The following is a 27,617-nucleotide window of genomic DNA, read 5'->3' as shown; positions in this document are numbered from 1 at the left end:
GAATTGTACTGTATGTGCATTATCTATGTTTGGTGAATATTGTGAATCATTTTGAGAAATAGCCCAGTTACAAAGTGAGAAAAATATTAAGTAAATGAGAATACCTGTTTTCCCCAAAAATATCACTTTGTATTTAGCTCCTGTGTGAATCTATGAAGTATCATCCATCTTAATACTGGAGAACACAAGACAACTGCAATCATCCCATAAAGACACCAGTACCACTCAAAAGGATAAAATATTTTTTTTATTTATAGTCTTATAGTAAAGGGAAGCCTTAACTTGCAAGACAATTCTTGGGCAGTATGTACAACATACTTCAGTTCCATGGAATAGACTCACACCTGGACAGAGACCAAGCTACATTTGTACACGCTAAATTCAGAAAACGTCACAAATAAGTGTGGAAAGAAGACAAAAAATATCACACATACCACACACACATGCATGTGCATATCCACGCATATGTGTGTACACACACACACACCCCTACGCGCAAAGAGGCCTTTGCTTGCTTACAGCCTAGGCCTCTTTAATTCACATGGGAAACTGGCCCGTTTGCCAGAGAGCAGGTCCACACTTTAAATGCATTTATTAGTACCAAGTAACAAAGCTTGTGTGTATTTACATTAAAAAAAGCTGGCTCTGTTTCTGAGAAATTCAAAACAGAAAAGGGAAGAATTTAACATGGTTTCAATTTGTAGCTTCACATTACCAATGTCCGTAGCAGGAGGAGGAATCTGGCCAGACAGATTCCTTTGGAGGAAATAAATACCAATTCATCATTTGCCAAAATAAAAAAAAAAGGAAATGAATCTCTATGCCTCATTGTGAATCTTGCATCATCCCTTCAGGCAAAAGGGATCATCCATACATGCTTCTGCATGCTTCTTTCCTTTACCAAGATTCTTCTGGGGCTATCTGGATTTATTATCATAAATAGCAATATTTTGATAAAAGCAATAGAGGCTGGTGAAGTTCTAGTGGAAGCATGGAGAGTTTACTATCTCCACACATGCCAGGCAATCTCAGAGACATCAGTTTAATCAACTGGCCTGGGCTTTCCTGGTACTAGAACCCGGCAGCCGCAGGGCAGAATTACATTCTGCTCCAAGCTATGGCTGGCATCATACAGACGGTAATCTACCAAACCACAGAATCAGGTTATCTTTAAAAAGGGCCAGAAAGGGAGAAGGAATAGAGGAAGCTGCAGTCCGAGAGCCTCTACTAAAGAAAAAAGGAAAGTCCTTAAGCAGCCAGCAAGTGTCTAACGGCAGGGGGAACCAAGGCTGCTTCTAGCTGGCCTCCATACGAAGTTTCTTCCGGCTCTGAGGCTCTTCCAGCTCAGACTCCGAACTGGAGTCAGAGCCACCATCAAAGGCGGAGATGGTGCTGCCTTTGGGATTGGTGTAGAGGCTGTTGTCTGAAGAGGAGTAGTTGACCTGCAGCTGAGCACTTGACCTTGCCTTCTCCAGTGCACGAACTAAAAGGTAAGAAGCAAGAACATGGAAATGGATGTGGGAAAGGCAAGCAAAGTGTACAAAGTAAACGATAGGGGGGCAACCACTTGACTGCCACTAAATAAGGTACTTAAAGCTGTTTTTTAAAGAAGCAATTTCCACAAAGCAGCTTACCTTGAATATGGTAAGAGTGCCAATTTGAGTACTCCTCCTCCTTAAAACCCACCTCTGGCGTCAGGCATGGGGGAATTGACATGTTCCCTCCCCCTAGGCTTATAAAATCTATGCATGGTACGCTAGTGTGTATGATTGGTTTTAATTTGTGGTGTTTTTTAAAGTAATTTAAATATTGGATTTGTCTTACATTGTATTGCTATTGCTGTGAGCCGCCCCGAGTCTGCGGAGAGGGGCGGCATACAAATCTGATTAAACTAAACTAAACTAAACTAGTTGAATTCTCAATCAATATCATGATTCCTGGAATATACTGGAGGCTGAAGTAGTCTTTTCTTTTCAGGTCATAGGATTACCCCCCCCCCCCCCAAATAAAGTCATTTCCAGTGGAACGTTGTCTCCCTCTTAAACTGTTTCTTATGACCCTTCCTTTAGATTTCTCCTTTCACCAATTTCTAAAATCCTACATAACTGGTCTGTATAAAGGATCCTTCCAGGGAAGAAAGACCAAGTGACTGCATAAAAACTGATACAGTGGTGCCTCTACTTAAGAACTTAATTTGTTCCTTGACCAGGTTCTTAAGTAGAAAAGTTCGCAAGTAGAAGCAATTTTCCCCATAGGAATCAATGTAAAAGCAAATAATGCGTGCAAACCCATTGAAATAATAAGAAATAAAAGCTCGGAATTTGGGTGGGAGGAGGAAGAGGGAGAACAGGAGGACCAGTCGCTTCCCAGAGCGAAGGGAGTGTTTCTTTTCTCTGGGTGCTGGCAGAGGTTTATTCCCTCTCCAAGCACCCAAAGAAAGGAAAATGCTTTGTTCGCTCTGGACCACCAAAGCCTCCTTAAGCGCCACTGAAAAGGCTCCTCTGGCAGCCCAGAAAAGCCTGAGATGGCCAGGAGTAAAGGGAGAATGGCAAAAAACTGGCCGGGCCTTCGTGCCGCTCTCAAATTTCCTGGGAAATTTTTTCGGGCTTGGGTTCTTAAGTAGAAAATGGTTCTTAAGAAGAGGCAAAAAATATTGAACACACGGTTCTTATCTAGAAATGTTCTTAAGTAGAGGTACCACTGTACTCTGTTTCCCCCAAAATAAGACATCCCCTGATAATAAGCTCAATTGAGTTTTTGACCAAGCGCTTATTTCAGGGTTAAAAAAATATATAAGAAAATATAAGAAAAGGTATTATTTTGGGGGAAACACAGTATATGCTGCCAACACCTAAAACCTTTAAGCTTTTAAAATACCAATAGTTTTATTCAACACAGGCAATTTATTGTTGATCCATATACACACTATAGACAGTTTTGTTGTGAGAGCATAGCCTTTAGATCCATGAATATGAAGACCCCAGCTCAAGCATACTGACCTTGTTGTTCCAGCAGGGCATTCTGGCGCCTTAAGTCATCAATATCCTGCTGGTGTGTGTGGTTTTTCCGGCGCATGTACTGGATGTATTCGGTGGCTTTATCTAGGATTTGGGCACGGGATGCCTGTTGCAATAGTTGTGGAAAAAAAAGCACCAAATAAAGTCCTAGTTCTGATACATAAAATATAATTCTGACAAATTACTACATAGATCTATTTTTATATTTGATAATAGATATATTATTAAAATAATCCACATTTCATTAATCACAAACAGTATTAAAATTCTTAATTAGGTATCATATCATGTTTTCCAACTTCATACTCACTTCCTATTTATACAGGAGCTCTGTTAATAGTTGCTGATTATAGCATTAAGCAATTATTCTAAAGGAAGCCCTAGATTAGAATGATCATTCCCTGTATCGTCAACTACTCTGTGTAGGTGTAGTTGAATCCTCTTGCAAAGCAAAAAACCTTCTCAATTGTTGTTCAGCAGCTTCCTTGGAAGACATCAAGTTAGATTAGATTAGGTTAGATTTATTGGATTTATATGCCGCCCCTCTCCGCAGACTCGGGGCGGCTCACAACAATGGTAAAAACAGTACATAGTAACAAATCTAATATTTAGCAATCTAAATTACAGTTTTAGGTTAAAAAGTCCAAAAAAAAAGAAACCCCAGCATATAAAAAACAAGCACACAATCAATCATACACCAAAACTACACGGGCAAGGGCGAGATGTTTCAATTCCCCCATGCCTGATGGCAGAGGTGGGTTTTAGATGTTTCAATTCCCCCATGCCTGATGGCAGAGGTGGGTTTTAAGGAGTTTACGAAAGGCAAGGAGGGTGGGGGCAATCCTAATCTCTGGGGGGAGCTGGTTCCAGAGGGTCGGAGCCACCACAGAGAAGGCTCTTCCCCTGGGTCCCGCCAGACAACATTGTTTAGTCGACAGGACCAGGAGAAGGCCCACTCTGTGGGATCTAACCGGTCGCTGGGATTCGTGCGGCAGAAGGCGGTCTCGCAGCTATCTTGGTCTGATGCCATGTAGGGCCAGTCAGAGCTTCATTCAACAGGCATTACCCAACAAACCTGGCCAATAAACCCCGCAGCAATGTGTTTGAAAATTGCACATCTCTTCTTGTAAGGCACTCATGATTGTAAAATATCTTACCTATAGTCTTTCAAGCCTACAGTCCTTGGCATCTATGCATTCATATATGACAGTATCTGCATGTTGTACCGAACATTTATGTTTTGGAGTGTGATATGGAAAGTGAAATACTTCCCTGTTGACTGTGAAAATGACAAATTGGAGTAATTTTGCTCCCATTTTTCCTTTTTTGTAAACAAATGATAGAATTCGGTTCCAAGTTTCTTATTGTCTTTAAGCACAATATAGTTCACTTTGTTGAATAACAAAGTGTTTGGAGCTGCCCATTGATTACACAAAACTTTTACTTTCCTCTGCAAGAAGAGTGTTCTACACTGGAAACGAGGTACAGTACTTCAAAATAGATTTTAAATAGTCTACACATCCTTAGTATCAATGGCATAATCAACCAACCAACCAGTTAAACAACCAAACTAGCTTAATATAATTTAATTGGTTGAAATATTGCATACTTCATTCCATAGAAAGTAAAGGAAACAAAACATTTTCCTCAAGTGGTCCCTGCAGAGCAAAATGAACTTCTCTGAACTAAATCATTATGGCAGAATCCCTGGTGCTCACTGAGCTTAGTTGTTTGTTTGCAAATATTCTTTGACTGGGTAATAACATCAGTGCTATTTGACTGTGAGGTTTGCTTTTTGTGTATGTACTGCAGCTTGCTCTACCAGTATTTGTAGGGGTGTGGTTTCACCCTGTAGTACACTGATTAGAGTATTGTTTTCCTACTAGATTGTTTATCTGGTGCTAATCCCTACTCATTTGGGTGTTGGTTACTAGAGAGAATGTGTTCTGGTCTTTTGATCTCCTTCTTAGCTTAGTTTCAGTGAATTCCTTAGCAGGTTTTTTTGGGTTTAGCATGATCTAAGATGCTCACAAACTGTCAGTTGGATTATTTTTTGGTTAATGCTTTTTGGTTTACTTAAGAACATAAAGTCCTCCAAAACACCCTAATCAAATCAAAAGACCCGTAAGTTCAAAAAGAAAAAAGCAGGATTCATACATAAATATAAGGATTGTAACAACTACCATGTAGGAGAAGATTAGCAGATTGCATCTATGAACATCCCTTAGTAGTCTGAAGGCTACAAAGAAAAACATCTTAATCTTCCAACATATGGACAGACTCAGTCATAGTTTCAACAGGGAAACTGGGAACATCCAAGACCAAGCTAAATAAAAAAATGTTAAAATTCTAAGTACAGTGATACCTCGCCTTACGAACTTAATTCGTTCCGTGACCAGGTTCGTAAGATGAAAAGTTCGTAAGACGAAGCAATTTCCCCCATAGGAATCAATGTAAAAGCAAATAATGCGTGCAACCCCATCCCAAAAGTCATCCCTTTTGCCTTGCGCCGCTGGGAATCCCCGCCTCCGGACTTCCGTTGCCAGCCGAAACACTGGGATTCCCCTGAGGCTCCCCTCACTGGGAAACCCCACCTGCCAGCCGAAGCGCTGGGATTTTCCTGAGGCTCCCCTCGCTAGGAAACCCCACCTCTGGACTTCCAAGCGCTGGGATTCTCCTGAGGCTCCCCTCGTTGGGATTCAAAGTAGCGCTGGCAAAAATGAAGAGATTCCCTTCATATATAGCTATTGCTACCCCCAAAAAATGGAGATGTAGAAATGGATGGCCACATGCCATTCCCCTGAGAAAACTATCTTTGTCACTGGAACTTAATAATCAATTTCATTTTCTCTTCTTGAAAAACACACAGAGACACCTGGAGAAGGATTTTCATCAAGTGTTCCAGTAATGTGAAGAAAAATAGCTCAGACTGTTACAGGGAAGAGAAATCTCTGTGTGTCCTGAAGAGGAAAGGCATGTAGTGGAATAGTGATTCACTTCTCAGAGGAACAGAATCAACAAACTGCAGGCCAGGTTCAAAGATCAAGGATATGAGGAGGTTTATCCAAGTAATGAATTATCCTTTTCTCCTCTTTCATGCTGGGACAAATGATACAACAAAAAAGAGCCTGGAAAAAAATCAAGGGACTTTAAGAAACTAGGCAAGAAGGCAAAAGCATTAGGGGCACGTGATGCTTTCATCCATATTTGCAATGAAAGTCAACATCCAATGTGGGAATGAAGGATTTCAAAGGTATACTCATGGCTCAAGGGATGGCTCCATCAAGAAAACTTTAGATTTCTGGACCATTATCTATATCATCCACATGATAGGTTCAGGGCAAGAGACAGGCTGCATCTCACAAGGACTGGAGAAAATGTGTTGGGAAACAACTTAAGTCATCCAAAGGATTTCAACTAAATCTGGAGAAGGAAGGAAGCCAATTTCTAGGAATAATCCCAAAGCATAAGCCCCCAAATAATGAGTTCAACAATGAGGAAGTAAGTAGTAAAAAGGAAAGGCACTTAAGATATAAAATAGAAGATGTAGCTAAGGTTTGTTAAGAACAGATCATGTCAATAAAATCTTACTGCCTTTTTTGATAAAGTGACTAAATTAGTCGACCATGGAAATGTGGTAAATATAATTCACAATAAGACATTCAATAAAGTAGACCAAAACCTATTTCTTGCTAAGATAAGAACAATGTGGGATAGACGTACCACTACCAGATGGATCTGCAGTTGGCTAACTGCACTAAGTGCCTAATCTTTAATGGAACTATACTTATGTGGAGGGAGGAATGCAGTGGGGTCCTCAAGGTTCTGTCTTGGGCCCAGTGCTTCTCAATATCTTCATAAATAACCTAGATGAAGAGGTTGAAAAAAAATGTTCATCAAATTTGCAGATGACACAAATCTGGAGGAAATTCCTAACACCTTGGAAGACAGATTCAAAATTCAGAAGGATCTTAACCAGCTTCAGCATTGGGCCCTATCCAACAAGATGCAGTTCAATAGTAAAAAGGTAAGGTCCCAGATAGGAAAAATCAGATGCACAGGTACTGTGCTGAGTTACCAACAAACAACACAATGCTGGGCTGTATCAGCTCTGGTCGCAACCCCCCCCCCCCCCCAAACCAGATGCTGAAGTCCTAGTAAGAGTGCAGAGAAGAACAACAAAAATGATAAGGGATCTGGAGGCTATGAAGAATGACTAAGGGAACTAGGTATGTCTTCCAATATCTACGGAGAGGGGCGGCATACAAATCTAATAAATAAATAAATTTGAAGGACTGGGAAAGGGGCATTGATTTATTCTCCACAGCACCTAAGGGTAGGACAAAAAGTGTCAGAGGAAAATGCAATCTGGAAACAAGGAGGAATTTCCTAAGTGTGAGTACTATTAAGCAGTGGAATGGCTTGCTTCCTGGAGTTCTGAGTGCTCCATTGCTGGAAATTCTCTAGAAGGAACGCTGGTCTTACCTGATACACTTTTTCTCATCAGGTGGAGCCATCATTCTGGATGGGATGTCCCCGTCCACTCAGAATGAGGACCGAGTCTGTTACTTTTTGGTGGATCCGTCCTCTTAGGACCAAGGTTCAATGAGACAGAAGAAGCAGACTTGATGTGGCTACTGATGGAAAACTGTCCAAATAGATATATGTATGTCTCCCTTCTTGAAACCGCTAGGGGAAAAAAAAGGGCGGATACCGGCAAGCAAAAGGTCAAGGCAAGTAACACGTGGGGAAAAAAAGGGCTTAGGAGAAATAACAGCAATGTTGCTCAAGAAACAAGGAGTACGTAGAAGCGGACCCTTCAAGGGTGGGACTGAAGGATGGCTCCACCTGATGAGAAGAGGCATATCAGGTAAGACCAATGCCTCTTCTCCATCCTGGGTGGAGCTATCGTTCAGCATGGGACGTACTAAAACCCGAAGTCCCCTGGGCCAAGTTCATCCATTAATGAGAATCCTCATGCACTCTCTGTAGGACCCTGCGGCCGAATGCCACATTTGCTGACGCAAACTTGTCAATCTGTAATATTGGATGAAGTGGGAAGGAGAAGTCCAAGTTGCTGCTTGACATGCTAGGCTGAGGTAATACTCCTTGGGAGGCCTGGTCACAAATTTTCTGCAGGCACCTGTTTCTGCTATGCTCAACCTTCTCAGAGGCCTTGAATCCTCGAGAAGTCAAGGAAGACCCTGACACTGGAGGTTTAGAAGTGGCCTCTGCCTCCTCTGGGCAGGGCATATTGGTTGTAGATGATTTATGGAGCCGCTTGCCCCATGGTTTCTCTCTAGGCCCAGCGCTGTCCACCATTTTGCATCCTGGTGTTCCTCTAAAATGGCCATCGGGAAGTAATACCTAGAAAAAGGTGGCGGGAGAATCTGGGGCTGCAGGTGCTGACCAGGGCAACCCCTTGAAGGTCTAGGCACTGCAGTAGTGTTCCAGATTCAGGACACTCTCGGTGGAGATTGGGGGGCAGGGGAGACTGAGAAATATCTGGCAGGAGACATGAGGCCATGTTCCAGTGTCAGCCAATCACCACCATCGGGCCTGTTAAGAGCTTTCCGGATGGCAGCCACTGCCGGTTGATTGATAATAAGCAAGTGGCTGGGAGGGGGAATAGAATCCTGCTGAAGGAGTTGAATTTTGGAACGGTGTGACTGTGCAGCAACGAGAAACTCTCTAGCTGAGCAATCGGCTATACTTCTGCGACCGCCCAGCCTCCCTCTATGATCAATGCCTTCTGGAGCTTTAGGGAATGAACCTCCCCGAAGGCAGACCAGGGCAAGCCTGGTCAATGCCTGTTGTTTCAAGGGTCGGAGGGAGTGAATCGTTCCAAAGGCAGACCAGGGCAAAACCCTGACGGTCGATGCCTAATGCTTGAGAAGTTAAAGAGCGAGCTGTTCAAAGGCAGACCAGGGCAATCCCTGATGGTCAATGCCTGTTGTTTCAATGGTTGGAGGGAGTGAATCATTCTGAAGGCAGACCAGGGCAAGCCCTGACGGTCGATGCCTGTTGCCCCAGGCGTGAAGCCAAAGCTCGACTGCAAAGTGCGGGAGAGAAAAGTGCTTTCTCTTCAAATTGGTGACCAGATGACCAAGTAGAATATTTTTTTTAACTCACAAAGAAATTAACTTGATTAGAATTAGTCAAGTTGATTAGAATTAGTCAAGGGAGAAATGGTAGCCACGTCCTTCCAGTCTGAGGACCGAGTCGAAGCTGGGTCCTAGGAGGGCGGATCCAGCAAAAAGTAACAGACTCAGTCCTCATTCTGAGTGGACGAGGACATCCCATCCTGAATGACGGCTCCAACCAGGATGGGGAAGAGATTGTGCAAACATTTGTCTGTGATGGTTATGAGGACTACAGCCCTGGGAGGGAGTTGGATTAGAAAACCTCCAACATCCCTTCCAGCTTTATGATTCTATAATCTATCCCTGTATGTTAGGGTACATACTAGCTTCATATGTTCACATGAGAAATAAAAAGAGGAGTTGTACTCATGTATGTTTGAACATGAGTTCAGCTTTCAGTAACAGGGGAAGAGTCTTATTTTGAATTTCTTATGGCAGAAAAAGTCAGCCTATCCAATGTAAAAGTGCATCCAGTTTTCTTGTATGCTGCCCAGAATTATTTGACTGTGAGATGGGTAGATAAATAAATAAGTTGTGTATTAAGAAACTCAAGTTAGTATCAAGAAAAGTTCAAGGTTTTTTGTTTGCTGTTATGTTGTTCACAGGCTGCGTGGACCCACTGTTGTTTCAGTCCTTTGGCTGTTTATACAGATAATGCAAACTGAAAAAAGCATATTTAATACTTAACTACCAGGCAGCATTTAGCACACTTAGGACAAAACATGAAGAACAAAATGCCTCACTCTACTGAACAAAATATTAGAAACATTTTGAATTTTGTCATGTCTGAACCTAGATACATTGGAATGGAATTTCTTGAGACTCTTTCAATTTGAGGTCAGAGTAAAACTTTTTGCTTATTTCATAATTTAAATTGCTAATGCGATCATTATTTTCAATCGTAACCCAATTGGCATAGCAAAATATTAGCATCTTGAGCAAACTTTACTCATAATTATATACCCATATCTATTATGAGTCATTGCACTAGAACAGTGGTTCTCAACCGTGGTCCACGGACCCCTGGAGGGCTGCAATGTCATCTTAGAGGGGTCTACAAAGACTTGAAGAAATGTTAAGATTTAAATCTTAAGTTAAGTCTTGGTGGTCTGTGGCCAGAAAAGGGATTTAAAGGGAGTCGGAGGTGAAGAAAAGGTTGAGAATGACAGCAGTAGACTATGCCAGGGGTAGGCAAAGTTGGCTCTTCTATGACATGTGGACTTCAACTCCCAGAATTCCTGAGCTAGCATGATTAACTCAGGAATTCTGGGAGTCTAAGTCCACAAGTCATAGAAGAGCCAACTTTGCCTACCCCTGGAATATTCAGTCAACCAATAAAATCCTGTTTAATGTGCATGCATGTTATATAAGTACACACACAAACACAAATATAAATATATGCTGAGATTGACCATTCATGTGTATGTGCATCAAGATTAGCAATTCTTTGGTTGCCCAAGTTCCTAATTCAATCTTTTCAGCAAGAAAATGTCCAGCATACAGTAATTATTTATAACCAAATGTTCTGTTGTTTATTTTAAAAAGTCAGATCAGGAGGGATTTTCCCTGTTCAATCTTACGTGAATGGGTTTCCCTCACTCAGCAAAAGGCTGAAACCTATATAAAATGCTACCAGTAATTTATGTAACACGATTGTCAAACTCATTCATTCTTACCAAAATTGCTACAAACCTTTCAATCAGTGGCTTGTAAAATTCCAGTGTTAAGCATAGAAGAGCTGAGGTGGTGCAGTGGGTAGAGTGCAGTACTGCAGGCCACTAAAGCTGACTGCTAGATCTGCAGGTCAGCGGTTCAAATCTCATCACCGGCTCAAGGTTGACTCGGCCTTCCATCCTTCCGAGGTGGGTAAAATGAGGACCCGGATTGTGGGGCCAATAGGCTGGCTCTGTTAAGAAGCGCTATTGCTAACATGTTGTAAGCTGCCCTGAGTCTAAGGAGAAGGGCGGCATTTAAAAAAATAAAATAAAATAAAATAATAGAGCAGCTTGCATTCATCTTGGAGAGGAATAAAAAAGCAGAAAGTCTACCTACATATTTTAGCTAACAAGTTATGTAGGTATCAGATCTCAGCCTTGAAAAGTCTTCCTGTACAGCATGATTAATACATGGGTGTGCCTTGACAATGTCTACGACACAAGAGTCATTAGAGGTGACTACATATAAAAATGATGCCTACCAAGTAAACTATCTTATAATAAGCTTCTACAGTCAACTCAGGAGGGATTTTAATTTATGATGATTAACAGGATATCTTTTCCTTGTTCTTTTTGGGACAGCTTCTTTAGTCAGATCAACAGCTGTTTACTAACATTATGTCAAATAAAGAGGAAGAAAAATGACTCATGTTTAAACACCACTCATGTTTGCACCCATTAAGAAGACAGGGATTTTCAGCAACTACCATGATGTGAAAGCAACTAAATTTTACTCTTTTCTCAATAAATCATAGCCAGAAGCCACAGTTTCTTCCTGCTTTCTGCTGACTTCAAAGAGAAACAAGATAAAATTCTTGGATTACAGGTCATCCAGAGGAGCTATCCATAGAGAGAAGCCATCCAGATTTTTTATTTGTGCTTACAGGAAGGAGTTGCCAAATGAAGAACTGAACAACATGTACCAGTCTGGTGTTTATCCTAAGTACTTCACAATTCTACCAAAAAAGAAAAGAAAAAAGTCTCCCTATTACATGGAAAGCGCTTACTCTCTAAAATCTTGGGCTTAAGTCAAATAAGGACTTTATTTAAGTATTTATTTCTCCTATCCAAGTTGAAGGCTGCTAAGCCACAAATTTAAATGCTACTTTAATTATTTTAAATACAGTTAAGCTGTAGCTTGCATTTAGAGCAGACAATGTAAATTAAACAGTAACAATTGTTCATAGATAAGACAGAACTTGAAATGACTGTGCACCCCAATGATAGCTCCATCAGAGGGGGAAAGGAATTACAGAACTCCCTGGCTTAAGGGGAAAAAGCTGAGGACTCATGACTTCTCCTTTTGGTTTAGCCATGCTATAAATTGTCTCATTTGCAATTCATTTTTATAGCCTCAAACTTTAATCTATATGTTTGCTAGTGCAAAAAATGAATAACCTGCAATAACTTTTAACCACGTCATAAAATGTAAAAATATCCTGCTATCCATCTTATCAGTTCTAGATAGCCACATGAAAAACACTCCAGCCTTAAAAGAGGAAAACGTTCAGGTACTTGGAAATAAGTTGATAATTAAACAAAGTACTTACTACAGTGTAATTTCATTTTCATTTTCAAAAGCCCAACAAAAAGCAGAAAGCAAACTAAAGCAAGGATATTTAGTCCAGAAGACTACCTGAGACCGTGCAGAATTGTCTCCCAGCCCTGGTCCTTTCTTGTTTAGTTACTAAAAATAACAGGGTTAGGATGCAGCTTCCTTGTGCTCAATGAAGTGCACGGAAAGCATATCACTTCTCTCAATAAACTCACCTTCTCTCCCTGAAGGGAAGGTACAGAATCCCGCAAGCTGTGGAAACTATCCTTGATGTGGTCCCGGCGTTTGCGCTCTAGAGCATTGTGGTGAGCACGTTTGTCAGCCTAGGAAATTAAAAACAAAACAACAAATATTACTATAGGCATAAAAACATGACTGCATCCCTGGAATATAAGGAGAAAGGAAGGGCTGTGGAAGTCCAAGCCCTGCAAAGAAACAAATTGGTCAACAAAATTATCACCCAAACAATTCAGGACAACTGCAATAAAGAAAAATAAGTTTTATTAATGAAAGTAGGGATGTTGTCAAACATGTTACTGTATATTGGTCTTTTATAGAAACATAGAAGATTGAGGTCAGAAAAAGACCTCATGGCCCATCTAGTCTGCTCTTATACTATTTCCTGCATTTTATCTTAGGATGAATATATGTTTATCACAGGCATGTTTAAATTCGGTTGCTGTGGATTTACTAATCATGTCTGCTAGATTGTTTGTTCCAAGCATCTACTACTCTTTCAGGAAAATAATATTTTCTCATGTTGCTTCTGATCTTTTCCCCAACTGACCTCAGATTGTGCCCCCTTGTTCTAGTGTTCACTTTCCTATTAAAAACACTTCCCTCCTGAACCTTATTTAAAACATTTAAATGTTTCGATCATGCCCACCCTTTCCCTTCTGTCCTCCAGACTAAATAGATTGAGTTCATTAAGTCTTTCCTGATAAGTTTTATGCTTAAGACCTTCCACCATTTTAGATAGTCCATTTAGATAATACTTATTTAGATAAGTATCTCCTCCCTGGAATAATTTTAAAAAGAAATTCCAAGTAGTATTGCCTATTTTCTACTTGTTATTCTACAGAAAAGGCTCACAGCGAAAAATGAATAGAGGTCCCATCGAAAATTCCCCAAATACAGCAGGAAACCCTGAAAGAATCTTAAATAGTTCAAATATAATCTCTATTCAGAAATCACCATAGGCATATCTATAGATTAAAGGCGGCTTAACAACAGAATAAAATATTTAAAATATCTTAAGCATTAAAACAATTAAAACTTATACATATAATTCCATGGCCGTATCTCGCCAATTACAACTGCAAACTCACTGTCCTCAGGCCTGCTGGAAAAGCGGGGTCTTAACTGCTTTTCGGCCAAAAGGGGGCAGTCCTAACCTCCAGCGGTAACCAGTTCCAGAGATCCAAGGCAGCCACAGACTTGCCAGCCAACACTGTTTAGCTGATGGGACCTGGAGGAGACCAACTCTGTGGGATCTCACTGGTCGCTGGGAAGACAGTCTCGAAGATAACCTGGCCCTAAGCCATGGAGGGTTTTAAAGATAATGACCAACACCTTGAATTGTGCCCAGAGGCCAATAGGGAGCCAGTGCAGCTTGAGCAGGATTGGTATCATGTAGTTGTACCTAGGTGCACTCACAACAGCTTGTGCAGCTGCATTCTGGACCAGTTGTAGTCTCTGAGCACTCTTCGAGCGTAGCCTCATGTAGAACGTGTTGCAACAATCTAATTGTGAGGTGACAAGGGCATGACTGACTGTGAGGAGTGCCTCTCGATCCAATTGGTGTACTAGAAGAACTTGTGCAAAGGTTCCTCTAACAACAGCTGTTAAATGTTGATCTAGTTTTAGCTGTGAGTCTAGGAGGACCCCCAAATTTCGAACCCATTCTGAGGGGGACAATTTCTTCCCCCCAAGAGCCAAGGATAGACAGTTGACATAGTCTTTAGGAGTCCACAGTCACTTAGTCCTGCCTGGGGTAAGTGTGAGCCTGTTGACTCCCATCCAGATCTTCACATCCTCAAGGCACCAGCACATCAGATCCACTGCTTCATTGAATTGACGCGGGGTGGAGATATACTTATTTATTTAGTTATTGGTAATTCTTATATGCCACCCAACTCCTGAAGGACTCTGGGCGGCTTCCAATGAATATAAAACAATACATAAAAACAGGATAAAAGACATTATAAAACCTCATCAACATACATACTCTCAATCATATTCCTAGGAATCTAGGTTTCCATTCACTCAACAGTGAACTGGGTATCATCCACATATTGCTGGTACCTCACCACAAATCATCGGGTGACCTCACCCAGTGGCACCCCACAAATGAGGGACCCAGGAGTCGATCTCTGTCCTTCTACTAACATCGACTGAGATTGACCAGAGATGGGAGGAGAACCACCATAACATGGTGCCCCCTAGCCCCAACTCTCTTAGTCGTCCCAGAAGGATACCATGGTCAATAGCATTGAAAGCAGCTGACAATTCAAGTAGCACCAACATTGAGAAGTGACCCCCATCTTGGGCTCATCAGAGATCATCCATCAGTGCGACCAAAGCAGTTTTCGTGCTGTAGCCAGGCCTGAAGCCAGATTGAAAAGGGTCCATATAATCCTATAACCATAGGAGCTGGAGTGCCACCACTTTCTCAACAACCTTCCCCTCAAAGGATAGGTTGGAGACTGGACAAAAGTTAATTAATACAGCTGGGTCCAGGGAAAGCTTCTTGAGAAGGGGTTGCACAACCGCTTCCTTTAAGGTTGCGGGAAGGCTCCCTCACTCAAGGACGTGTTAACTAATGCCTGGAGCCAGCCTTGTGTCACCCCTGTGCTGGCCGAAACCAGCCCGAAGAGGCATGGATCCAACAGACAAGTGGAGGAACTCATAGCTCCTACTGCCTTCTCCACTTCCTCAGGAGTCACAGATTCAAATTCATCCCACACAATGGGACTAAGACCCGCCACTATCATCGCAGTCGAAATTGCCCAATCAGAGTCCAGGTCCATCTGAATCTGAATGACTTTATCCAACAGAAACTACACAAATTCCTCAGCTCTACCCTGCAAAGGCTCCTCCATTCCCTGTATATTAAGGAGGGAATGAGTCCCCCTAAAAAGGGCGGCTAAGCATGAATCAGTGAATGCAATAAGTGCAGAAAAATGTGAGCGTTTTGCTGTCCGTATAGCTTCTAAATAAGTCCTAATAAAGGCTTTCAGAAATGTTCAGTCTGATTTGGAGTTACTGATCCTCCAACGTCGCTCTAGACATCTCTTCTGGTGCTTTATCTCCTGGAGCTCTTTGGTAAACCAGGGAGTTCTCCTGGATCCACCGCCACGGAGAGGTCGCAAAAGTGCAATCCGGTCCAGTGCCCCAGATGCCGCTATATTCCAGGCAGCCACCAGGGACTCAGCCGATTTGTGGACAAGGGACTCAGGTATCTACACAAGCGTCTAGGGCAGAACCACCTAATTGGCCCCGCCTCCCTGCGGTGGGGGAGTGGTGCCTTAAAGTCTAACCTCAGGAAATGATCTGACCATGACAAGGGAGAAACAACTATACCCATTAATATATGCTAAAGTTCTAGATGAGCAGACATTGTGATATATACAGTGGCATCAGGAGCTGGAAGATAGTTGCAGTGGCTTCTTTCTCTGTTCATATAGATAAAAATGTAATACAGACATTAAAACTTTTGAGTAAGAATTATATAAGTAAAATAGTTAATAGTAAATAGTAAAATTTTGAGTAAAAATTTATTATAATTATAATAAACTGGTTGATACTCAAAAATTTTCATTTATGCATTACAAAGCAACTTGAACTACTTTATATGCAGTGTGATAACTGTACTCTTTAAGATTTGGTGTCTAATTTCAAAATTACATTTTCCATAAATATTATACAAATACAATAATTTCTCCGACCTGAATTTATGAACAGTAAAAAATGTGACCGTAACCAGCAAAGTTCCAAGGATTGCTAAAATAATCCCTGGCCAATAAAATTATCAGTTTAACAATTCACACACATTAATCCAGATCTTATTCATCCTGTTCCAAGTACCTGACCAAATAGCTAAATAAATTCAGCACATCACTTACCATTTCTTATCATACCAATTTTCATAGAGCCATCTAAGCAATTACTTATCTTCCTTTATAAGGATGTTATAAAAATATTTAATATTTCTAGCAGCAGTTGATGTGGAGCACAATGGTTCAATAGATAAGAATCTAACTTATTTTAAAATGATTTTTTATAAGATTACTTAAAAATTAACCACTAATTGAGAATAATTAATTTGACTATAATTAGCTTTCAGTTTCTGCAGCAAATACATCTCCATCATCCTGCTTCTGCTCACAAGTATTGTTTGTGTTGTAATCCTCATTGCAGTTTGAATCCAGGTGGCAATATGAAATTAGATTATGACGAGTGGATGATTTGCTTCCAAAAACCAAGGTAGCCTTGAGGTACAAAGGTCTGGCAAAGATTCCACAGGCAACTTTGAGCATAGAAACTGTCCACAGATGTAAAAGGACTTTCTGGGTGTATCTGGACCCCAAATCCAAAGTACAAGCTATTTTTCTGTAACTGTTTCCTTCAGTTCAGCATAGCAGGGATTTACAGGTGGAACCAGACTAAGAAGCAACATTTGTTCTCTTCTGAATTACTTCTCCACAATATGCTTACCCAAAGGCCCAGACTGTGACAGAAAAGACAAAGTACTCAAGCTACTTGAAACTGTTTCTGCTCTCAAGCATTAAAACAAAGAAACCAAGGACAAAAAGGTAGGTGAAATAAATGACACTCAGTACCGGCCCAACGTCTTATTTCAACATGTACACTAAGAAAAGAACAGTTGTCTGTGGATGATTAGAGAAAAACTACTAGCACAAAGACTAAACTCCAAGATCAAGCTAGAATTCATTATGCAGCAGAAATAATAAAAGAATGGTATAAATTATATCCATGAACAAGAATCAGAATTGAAACTCACAAATTTCCTACAAGTGTGGATTAAGACCACAACAGAAAAAAGTGTACCAGGGGTAAAACTGTTGATAATTTGAAACTAAAAATCACCAATTTTCTTATTTGAACACAAATAGAAAATGATGTAAACACAGTGTATAAAATTTTAAAGGTATGATTTAATAGCTGGGCCATATACGGTAGCTTTAAAAGAGTAAATTAGCTGGGTGCAAAATAGCAAGATACTCCTCCTTCCAAACTACACTCTAGAGCAGTGTTTCCCAACCTTGGCAACTTGAAGATATCTGGACTTCAACTCCCAGAATTCCCCAGCCAGCATTCGCTGGCTGTGGAATTCTGGGAGTTGAAGTCCAAATATTTTCAAGTTGCCAAGGTTGGGAAACACTGCTCTAGAGCAGTGATGGCAAATCTTTCTCGGCTCAGGAGCCAAAAGGGAGAGTGCGACAGAGATAGTGTGCACATGCCCACACCCATAATGCAATGCCCTCCCCCTGCACATGCGCACAACCCCACCATGCATTGCCCCCCCCCCCCACTCCATGCATGCGGCATAGGCCTCACTGAAGCCTCTAGACTTCTGTTTGGCCTGTTGGGCTGTTTTTTGCTTCCCCCAGAGTTCAGGAAAGCCTCCTGAAATCTGGGGATGGCGAAAAATGGCCCAACTTGAAGTTTGGAAGCAAACTTCTGGTTGGTCCATTGGCCCATTTTTCACCGTCCCCAGGGTTCAGGAAAGCCTTTGTTTCCGAAGTTTCGGTTGGCCTGTTAGGCTCCCTTTCGCCAGAGTTCAGGAGGCTTTCCTAAAGCCTGGGGTGAGCGAAAATGACAGAAAAGAAGGCCGAAAATCAGCTAACGAGCACATCCATGTGTGCTGGAGCTGACTTAGGGCAATGCCTTGCGTGCCCTCATATATGGCTTTGCGTATCACAGGTTCCCATCCCTGCTCTAAGGTTTAACATTATTTCAAGAGTTAAGTGGGTATACTGTAATCAAATAGAGTACTGTACCATCAACTGAAAATAAATGCAAAATGGTGATAAATCTGCACTCAAAGGAGCAAAATATGCTGATATCATGGGAAATCTTTTGCAGACCACAGCAATCACAATTCTCTAATTTCATATATAATAATTGATCCATTGAATATATGTGACTTAGCTGGAAAATAGATTACAATAAAGGTTGTTCCAGATGATGGTACAGTACTCTATTTGATTATATCCATATTTAACACTTGAAATAGCTTTTAAAAGAACCTTAAAAATAAACCTTAAAAAGAAAAGAAAAAGACTATACTGCATAAAACTGCCTCATTACATATGATTCTTTTATTATTTCATCTACAAACCCTGGCATTTTCAGTAATTATACTGCAAAATGAAATGCACAGAGAACTCATTTAGAAAGCTTCATTAATCAAAAGGGCATGGTAGGTTATTAGAAGCTGTTATTGTGCCCTTATTCCCAGTCCAAAATACTTTGACCATTAAGTAGACCACTTGTCATTCCTTCCAAAGTTCATAATTTTGGAGTGCATTAAAGAAATTGTACAAATATATAAAGTCAACCCAACAGAAGATTCTGTCCCACCCCCACCCTGAGCAGTCTGATTCCCCACCAAAACAGTAAAAGCAATGCTGGTTATAGTGTGCTAAATTGTCCTGTTTCTGTAATTACTTTGTAAAAAACAGAACCAGAAATAGTCGATCATGGCACCTGACTCTGCTGTAATGAATTACTGGCAAAAACTGAGAGAAAACAAATTGCATTTAAGAAAAGCTGCCAGATCTAATCCAATGAGTTCTGGTTGGCAGAAAGCATGCTAGATGCTGATGAATAAGGAGAACACAAAAACACTGGCTTCCATTCATGAGAGCAAAGTGGCCTAGTGCCATTACTACTTTTATCATCTATTTTCAAAATAATTTCTCCAGGAACTTAATTTCTGGCATGAAAAGAAAGTGAGGAAAGAAATCAACATTGTTGGGGTTTTTTGTAGCAGAAGCTATTTGTTTATAATCACAACTTGTATGTTATACAGGTTTTATGTGTGTTCAAATCAGAACAGAAATAAAGGCAGTCTTCAACTTACAACAGTTCATTTAGTGACCATTCAAAGTTACAATGGCACTAAAAAAGTGACTTATGACCATTTTTCAGTTATAACCCTTTTATTATCCGCATGATCACGTGATCAAAATTCAGATGCTCGACAACTGATTCATTCTTAAGACTGTTGCTGTGTCCCAAGATCATGTGATCATCTTTTGTAACCTTATGACAAGCAAAGTCTATGGGGAAGCTAGATTCACTTAACAACGAAGTTACTAACTTACCAACTCCAATGATTCAGTTAACAATTGTGGCAAGAAAGGTAATAAGATGGGCAAACATAAACAACATAAAATTTGGGCTCAATTATGGTCATAAGTCAGGGACTACCTATAATGGCATTTGATCATAACTGTCATCTGCTGATTTTAGATGAAGTCAGAAAACAGGTGAATAAATGTAATCATGGATGACATTAAGTTGTTCAGGTACAAAATAGATGCCATTCAGGTATATTATGATTCATTAATACTAGATATTATATACAAAGTACAGGAATCGTCCATTTTGATTTTTTTTTCAATCTGCTGAATAAGTTCTGAATTATGTACCTCCATATTAAAATGAATATTCTTTCAATCATTTAAAATAATTATGCTCTTAACATTCTTGATAGTGTCTCATTCAAATATTCATTCCCCTAAGTTTAAAACTATAAAGGATTTAATAGTTTGTTCTCAATATAACCTGGCCTGCTTGTTTTTAAAGTATACTTACGAAATGTGACCCAACTTTTCTTTAGGGCAATATAAATATATTATGTCATGGAATCATATACATGCACCTAAAATGGGTCACTTGAGTCTCAGAACTAGTAATTTACAAATCCTCTGGAAGAGATCCAACGAATAGAATGACCCATTTCTACGCCATTTGGAATGGCCTATTATCTGGATGTTTGTATGTTCTGGGACAGAACATCTCCCATGCTCATATATATATATATTTAAGAAATTCTAAAACTTGAAGCAATGCATATTTACACATATAGTCTACTCTACACTGTCTATCCAATGATTTTTCCCTTTTCATTATTTTTAAAGCATAGTAATAAAAACATATGACAGGTTATATTCTGTAAACAACTCTGTCATTGTTCACATGCCATGGATTTTCTTTTTTTGTGTCAACTAGGACCTATATCTAAAAGCGTTTTCTAGGGGTTATTATATTAAAATCTGTTTTTTAATTAATGGAAGTTCATTCTCAGTGATGGAAATACCATGATTCCCAGTTGAGAACCATGATTCTCAACTGACAAAATTAAATGTTTCAAGCCAGTCTACACAAGCCACTTAGGTCAATTTTGTTTGTTTTGTCTAGCAAAAACTCTAAGACGCCTGAAATCACTTTAGTGTGGTGCCAGGGATTTAAATCTAACTCCATTACAACTCAATGGATTTACTTCAATATAGTAAGGAAGAGAGATGCTCCAGACACTACAAGGATGCATACGGCACTTTGAACACAAATTAAGTACAGTATTATATAACACCAATAGCAAACCTTTTCCCTCAGCACTCAATCATATGATCTTAAATTCAGTACACATACATCTACAAAATAAACTTCAATAAAATTCATCTTTAAATAATTAATAAAATTAATGTAAACAATTATATTTGTCAAAACATTTCCCCCCTTTTTGCAACCCATTCATTGGTGTCTCAACCTAAATTCTGTGCATCACTAAGCTATTGCCCAAGCATTTAGACCACATTGTTTAAAAAGGAAGTACATGCATTTTAACTTTCTATTACTGTAAATCTATTATGAAACTAGTAATATACTGTATATCAGAAAGAAAACAGAAAGCCCTTTATTATTTCTTAGAAGAGTCAATGACTCACTATTGAAGAAACAGAGGCCTTGACTCCTTTGTTAAACTGGCCAATACTAAGTCAAGAATCTTAAATAATAAATGACAAGCTCCTTTTCATCATAGGTCATAATCCATTCAACAATTAACTCCGATTAATAAAATAAACTGACATTTGATATAAATATTGACATCTTAACTTCATGTGGTATATTTCTACCTCGGAGACAAACAGAAAAATGTAACCTGAAATAAAAACATGCAGTGGCAAAAATTTGATCTGAATAATACAAGATGTAATGTTGACTTCCCAAAGAAGTCTGTGCTATGGATCTAGAGTAAAGGGCTCTACTTGCAGAAGGAAATGTAATCCAGGAGATTGTGTAGATGTAAAATAGTGTAGAGGTAAAATATTTTCAGCCAACCCAAAATTTAGAATAATTTTTCGGGAGGCAAGGAGTTATTGGCAAGCTCATTTGATCAACCTAGACAACTGAAGCTCCTCAAAGAATTCCAGTCTGAGGAGCTCTGGAACCAATAACTACAAAGTCACCAGGTAATAAAAGCAATTAAATTTTAGTTTTATCACAAAAACCATGCATAGTCTACATGGTTCAATTCCCAAGGTATGGCTTTTAATGGCTATTAATCAAACTATCATTTCCCATCCCGGTCAAAACCTCAAATTTATTTTTTGAACACTTATGACACAGTCTTATTCACATTACTCAGAAGTTATTCCTATTATTTAATGGCCTTAACTTACAGTATGCTGTGTGCTGGAGTAGTCTTTAAATGAATTTTTGCTTAGTTCTGTTGCACAGCTCTGCAGGGCTTCAGATTTGAAGGAAAAATGTGATTCTGAACAAGCAAGGCCATTTGTGTAGCACCTGTCACAATTCTTTAAAGTACTGTAGTTCCATTTTCCCCCAGGAACAGGAAGTTTCCTCCTAGCAGCTAGAACTCAATCTCCAGAGAAATCCTATTGTATTTAAGGTATTGTGGAGAAGGATACACCTTCTCGCATTCCAGAGAATCTTTTTTCCTTAAATGTGAAGCCCTGTACAGCCCTAGTGTATTCAGTAACATACATGTTCTTAAATATTTTTCAGATGTATAGAACCATGCCCCAAATATTTTAAATTATATTACATGTGTACAAAAACTCAATCCAGTTGCAAATAAATATTTATTATAACAACCAGTTAGCATGCAATCTCATTCACTAGAAATTTGGATTTAAAAATACAAAATTTGAATTTAAAAATACAAAATTTGATTAAAGTTGGCTATATTTAATTAGCTGTTTAAGCTTATTTTAAGCAAAACAGCAGTCTACTCTTTCACTTAAAAAGTCTATGCTTCAGTCATTCTACCTTCATTTTTATCTATTTGCTATAGGAAATAAAATTACATAAATTAATAACTAGGCCATGCATAAAATATATCACCGTTCACAAGCATTTCAAACTCAGAAACGCAACACTGATATTACTGCATCTATGAGCAAAACAGAATCAGAAAGAACTATTTTTGTGAATCACATACCATCTTGCACTACAATTACAGCCACTGGCAAGATAAGAAAACTTGTTATGGTATTACTAGGTTACTTCGTTACAAAGAAGGTTGTTGCTGTTATTACTATTTCTATGTTGTTAAGTTTTTTATACCTCAATTGCAATCAGCACGAAGTAATTCAACAAGTCAAACAGTATGCAGTAAGAAACAGAAACATACAAGATTGGCCGCAGAAAAGGACCTCATTGTCCATCTAGTCTGGCCTTATATTATTTCCTGTATTTTATCTTAGGATGGATATACTGTATGTTTATTCCAGGCATGTTTAAATTCAGTTACTGTGGATTTACCAACCACGTCTGCTGGAAGTTTGTTCCAAGCATCTACTACTCTTTCAGTAAAATAATATTTTCTCATGTTGCTTCTGATCTTTCCCTCAACTAACCTCAGATTGTGCCCCCTTGGTTCTTGTGTCCATTTTCCTCTTAAAAACACTTCCCTCCTGAACCCTATTTAACCCTTTAACATATTTAAATGTTTTGATCATGTCCCCATTTTCCCTTCTGTCCTTCAGACTATACAGATTGAGTTCATTAAGTATTTCCTGATATGTTTTATGCTTAAGACCTTCCACCATTTTTGTAGCCCGTTTTTGGACCCGTTCAATTTTATCAATATATTTTTGTAGGTGAGTCTCCAGAACTGAACACAGTATTCCAAATTTGGTCTCACCAGTGCTCTATACAACGTGATCACAATCTCGCTCTTCCTGCTTGTTATACCTCTAGCTATGCAGCCAAGCATTCTACTTGCTTTCCCTACTGCTTGACTGCACTGTTCACCCATTTTGAGACTCTCAGAAATCACTACCCCTAAATCCTTCTCTTCTGAAGTTTTTGCTAACACAGAACTGCCAATACAATACTCAGATTGAGGATTCCTTTTCCCCAAGTGTATTATATTTGGAAACATTAAACTGCAGTTTCCATTGCTTTGACCACTAATCTAGTAAAGCCAAATCATTTGCCATATTACAGACGCCTCCAAGAATATCAACCCTATTGCACACTTTATAGTCATCGGCAAATAGGCAAACCTCCCCTACCAAACTTTCCTCTATGTCACTCACAAACAAGTTGTAAGATGTTGTGTACTACAATGCAGACTTCAAGAAAGAGTATCTTTTGACACTGTTCATAGTTCATTGTTAGAATCCAGGGGTACAAGCAATTATTTTATTCTACATATAGATCATTAATATTTTATAGATATTATCCAACATTTAAAGTTACAAGGAGCTAATTTAAGGAAATTTTCTGTGGTACGCAGCTTTTAAAAAACAATCTTAGCACATTTTAACCCCACTATGAGAAAAATCCCATTTTCTCACTCATTACATTCTGACAGCAGTGACAAAGAAAGTGTTTTTCCACAGCCTACAGGGGTAACTGGTGAGACACTAAGACATAAAATCTCTCAAACCAGATGCCATTGTAATTTAGAGAATGTGCTTTGCCACTCTGAAACATACTCAGCTGATATTTAATACCACTATAAGATATTACAATGTTTAATCATTGCTCCACGTGCCATTTCCCTGCCATAGCATTAACCTGCCAATCTCCCTCCTGCTTCCTAGACAGTCTATATAGCATCCTCAGTTCCTCCTTTCAAAATAACCAGCCTGGCTTTCTGCTGATGTTGATAAGCAGTAAGCCTCATTCAGTCTGGCCTGGTGTTAAGCGAATCACTATATTTGTTAAGTCAATAACATGGCTATTAAGGGAATTTGGATTTCCCATTCACTTTGCTTGTCAGAAGATCCCCAAAGTCAATCACATGACCTCAGGATATTGCAACTGTCATAAATACGAACCCGTTGCCACGCATTTGAATTTTGGTCATATGAGACCATGGGGATGCGGCAGAGGTTGCATAAGTGTGAAAAAAACATCCCTGAGTCCTTTTTTTCAGTACCATAACTTGGAATAGCCACTAAGCCAACCATGGTTAAGTCGAGGACTACCTGTAAATTACCACCACCACCTGTTCTGAATTAGTGCTCTTCACCTGTTCTGCAAAAGCTCCAGTAGGAAACACATGGCTTAATTCTAATTTCCAGACCTTTTGCTCCAAAGTCCAGCTTAATTCTAATTTCCAGACCTTTTGCTCCAAAGTCCAAATCCTCCGGCTCAGAAGACAGGGCCCTGCCCTCTCCTCGTCTTTTTTTCCCTGCCACTGACCACTAGGCAGACCTGCCTATAAAACATTTTTCTCCAAAACAAGGAGGCTTCCGGGTCCTGTCAGCTAAACGGTGTCGGCTGGTGGGCCCGTGGGGGAGGGCCTCCTCTGTGGCTACTCCAGATCTTTGGAACCAGCTACCTGCCGAGATCCAGACTGCCCGCACCCTACTGACGTTCCGAAAAGCCTTAAAGACCTGGCTTTTCTGGTAGGCCTGGGGCCTTTGATCAGGATTGGGCCACAAGAGACATGCATGGTTTTCTTACTTGTCTTAACCCCTTGACTGTTGGTTTTAGATGTTCTGAACTGTTTTTAGATGGTTTTATATTTATTTATTTATTTATTTATTGGATTTCTATGCCACCCGTCTCCAAAGACTCAGGGCGGCTTACAACATATAATAAAAAACAATAAAATACAATGACAAATCCAATTAATTAGCTAAAAATCTAACCTAAATATTTTCAAAATCAATTGTACACACTCAGACCCCAGCCACACATAACATTCATCGGCTAGGGAGCCTAAGATCTTACTGCCCTGAGCCTGGTGACTTAAATGAGTCTTAAGACTCTTGCAAAAGGCGAGACATTGTCTACTTGACAGGACCTGGAGAAGGCCAACTCTGTGAGTCTTAACTGGTCACTGAGATTCATATGGCAGAAGTTTGGTCCCACAAGTAAACTGGCCCGATGCCATGTAGGGCTTTATATATCATTATCAACACTTTGAATTGTGTCCGGAAACCAATCGGCAACCAATGCAGTCCGCGGAGTGTTGCAGAAACATGGGCATGTCTATATTTTAATGGTATATGGCTGCGAGGCAAAAGTCCTTCGGGGGAGTTGGGCGGCATATAAATCTAAATAATAAACAAACCAAACAAACGCCTTCCCCGTTTCACCACAGAACCTCTCTGCCCCTACAGCCTGAAGTCATGTAATGAGGCAGCCAGTCTCCAAGGGGGACACACGGCCAGGCTACCTCCTGCCTTCCTCTTCCCTTCCGCCAGTTCCTGTGTGCCCCTCCAACCCTCTCACCCTCAGTTACGCTTTGACTGCCAGGCCCCACTGTCTGCCCGAGGGTCCGGGAATGAAGGGGGGGGGGTGTTGACTCAGCCTTCCATCCTTCCAAGGTGGGTAAAACGAGGATCCAGATTATTGGGGGGTAATAATACCCTTCACGATGTGGAGCCTGGCTATCTAAAGTTCTACTTATCTTCAGTTTTCTCTGCCCATCTGGTATAGTCAGCAGGATTGGTCCCAGTGATAAAAGAATGTCAGCTTAAGGGATCCTGCATATGTGCATCTTTTGTCGCAATTGCCACATGAATCCCACTGACCATTTAGGTCCCATAGAGTCGGCCTTCTCCAGGTCCTGTCAACTAGACAATGTCACTTTATAGGACCTAGGGGAAAAGCCTTCCCTGTGGGGGACCCGGCCCTCTGGAATCAACTCCCCGCAGAGATTTGTACTGCCCCTCCCCGCCTTTGGTAAGAGTCTTAAGACTCATTTATGTCACCAGGCTTGGGGCAATTAGATCTTAGGTCCCCTGGCCGATGAATGTATAGTGGGTTTGTTGACTGAACAGATATTGTGTATTCTAATTGGTTCTTTAGTTTTTAGAAGTAACTTTTAATTTTCATTAGTTGGATTTCAAGTATATTGTCTTTTTTATATTTTGTAAGCCGCCCCGAGTGCTCAGAGAGGGGCGAGATATAAATCTAATTTATTATTATCATTATTATTAGTAGTAATAATAATAATAATTAATAATAGTAGTAGTAGTAATAATAATAATAATAATAATAATATGGTGATTCTGTAAACCGCTTAGAGACGGCTGTAAGAGCACAGCAAAGCGGCATATAAGTCTAAATGCTATCGCTATTGCTATCTGGGGGGAGGAACGAAGCGAATGAAAGGCTGAGAGAGAGAGAGACGTTACCGGAGGCTGAAAGCTCGGCTGCTGCTCTTCCTGCAATATGAGAGAGAAAGAGAGAGAGGAGAGAGACAGGCGTTACTGTCAGCGCCTCTCAGCCAAGCCGCGCCCGCCGCCTCCTGAGCGCCCGAGAGGAGGAAGGGGAAGAGAAGCCCGGACGTGGTCGGGGAGGGAGGGAAGGAAGGAAAAGCGACGGGGGGGGGGGGGAGGGAAAGAGGAAGGATGCGGGAGTCGAGCGAGGCACTCACGTCGCTCTCCACCTCGATGTCATCGTTATCGCTCATGGTGGTGGCCGACCGAGCCGTTCGGGGCTCTTTCCAGGAAAGCGAGCCGCGGAGAGCCGCCTCCGCTGCTGTTGCTGCTGCCGCAACAACAACAAGCCCCCGCGCGGAGCAGCTTCAGCCTCCTCCTTCTTCTCCTCCGTCTCCGTCGTCGGCGTCTCCTCCTCCTCCTCCAGCATCAACGGCACACGCACCTCGTACTGCACGTGACGGCTCGGAGCCCCGCACCGTCCCCTCGCTCTCGCGTCTCGCCGC

General features: G+C 40.5%; 1 protein-coding gene across 4 annotated transcripts; it reads right to left on the bottom strand.

The window, feature by feature from the left end:
* Nucleotides 1–229: 229 nt before the first annotated feature.
* MAX (MYC associated factor X) lies at nucleotides 230–27,617 on the bottom strand. 4 transcript variants are annotated; one of them, XM_070728243.1, is made up of 5 exons: nucleotides 27,330–27,617; nucleotides 27,088–27,117; nucleotides 12,647–12,753; nucleotides 3,000–3,130; nucleotides 230–1,483 (listed from the first exon to the last, which is right to left on the bottom strand). In XM_070728243.1, exons 1-5 carry the CDS (start codon nucleotides 27,363–27,365, stop codon nucleotides 1,296–1,298), a joined length of 492 nt encoding a protein of 163 aa, XP_070584344.1. In that variant the 5' UTR covers nucleotides 27,366–27,617; the 3' UTR covers nucleotides 230–1,295. The 4 variants fall into 4 exon arrangements, with proteins under 4 accessions (XP_070584344.1, XP_070584346.1, XP_070584353.1 ...); XM_070728245.1 differs by having other exon boundaries at nucleotides 3,000–3,123; nucleotides 12,646–12,753; nucleotides 27,330–27,615; XM_070728252.1 differs by lacking the exon at nucleotides 27,088–27,117 and having other exon boundaries at nucleotides 3,000–3,123; nucleotides 12,646–12,753; nucleotides 27,330–27,612.

This window comes from Erythrolamprus reginae, chromosome 1 (assembly GCF_031021105.1).
Source record: "Erythrolamprus reginae isolate rEryReg1 chromosome 1, rEryReg1.hap1, whole genome shotgun sequence".
Taxonomy (NCBI): Eukaryota; Metazoa; Chordata; class Lepidosauria; order Squamata; family Dipsadidae; genus Erythrolamprus; species Erythrolamprus reginae.
Note: the sequence above shows the minus strand (reverse complement) of the source record. Positions and strands in the feature narration are given on the sequence as shown.

Excerpts from the sequence above, each read along its gene's own strand:
- MAX (XM_070728243.1), bottom strand. The coding sequence starts at position 27,365 with ATGAGCGATAACGATGACATCGAGGTGGAGAGCGAC. Across the intron at positions 3,131-12,646 it reads CCTTCCCTTCAGGGAGAGAA|GCAACAGGCATCCCGTGCCC; the intron begins GGTGAGTTTATT and ends TCCACAACTATT. Across the intron at positions 1,484-2,999 it reads TGCCCTGCTGGAACAACAAG|TTCGTGCACTGGAGAAGGCA; the intron begins GTCAGTATGCTT and ends CTTACCTTTTAG.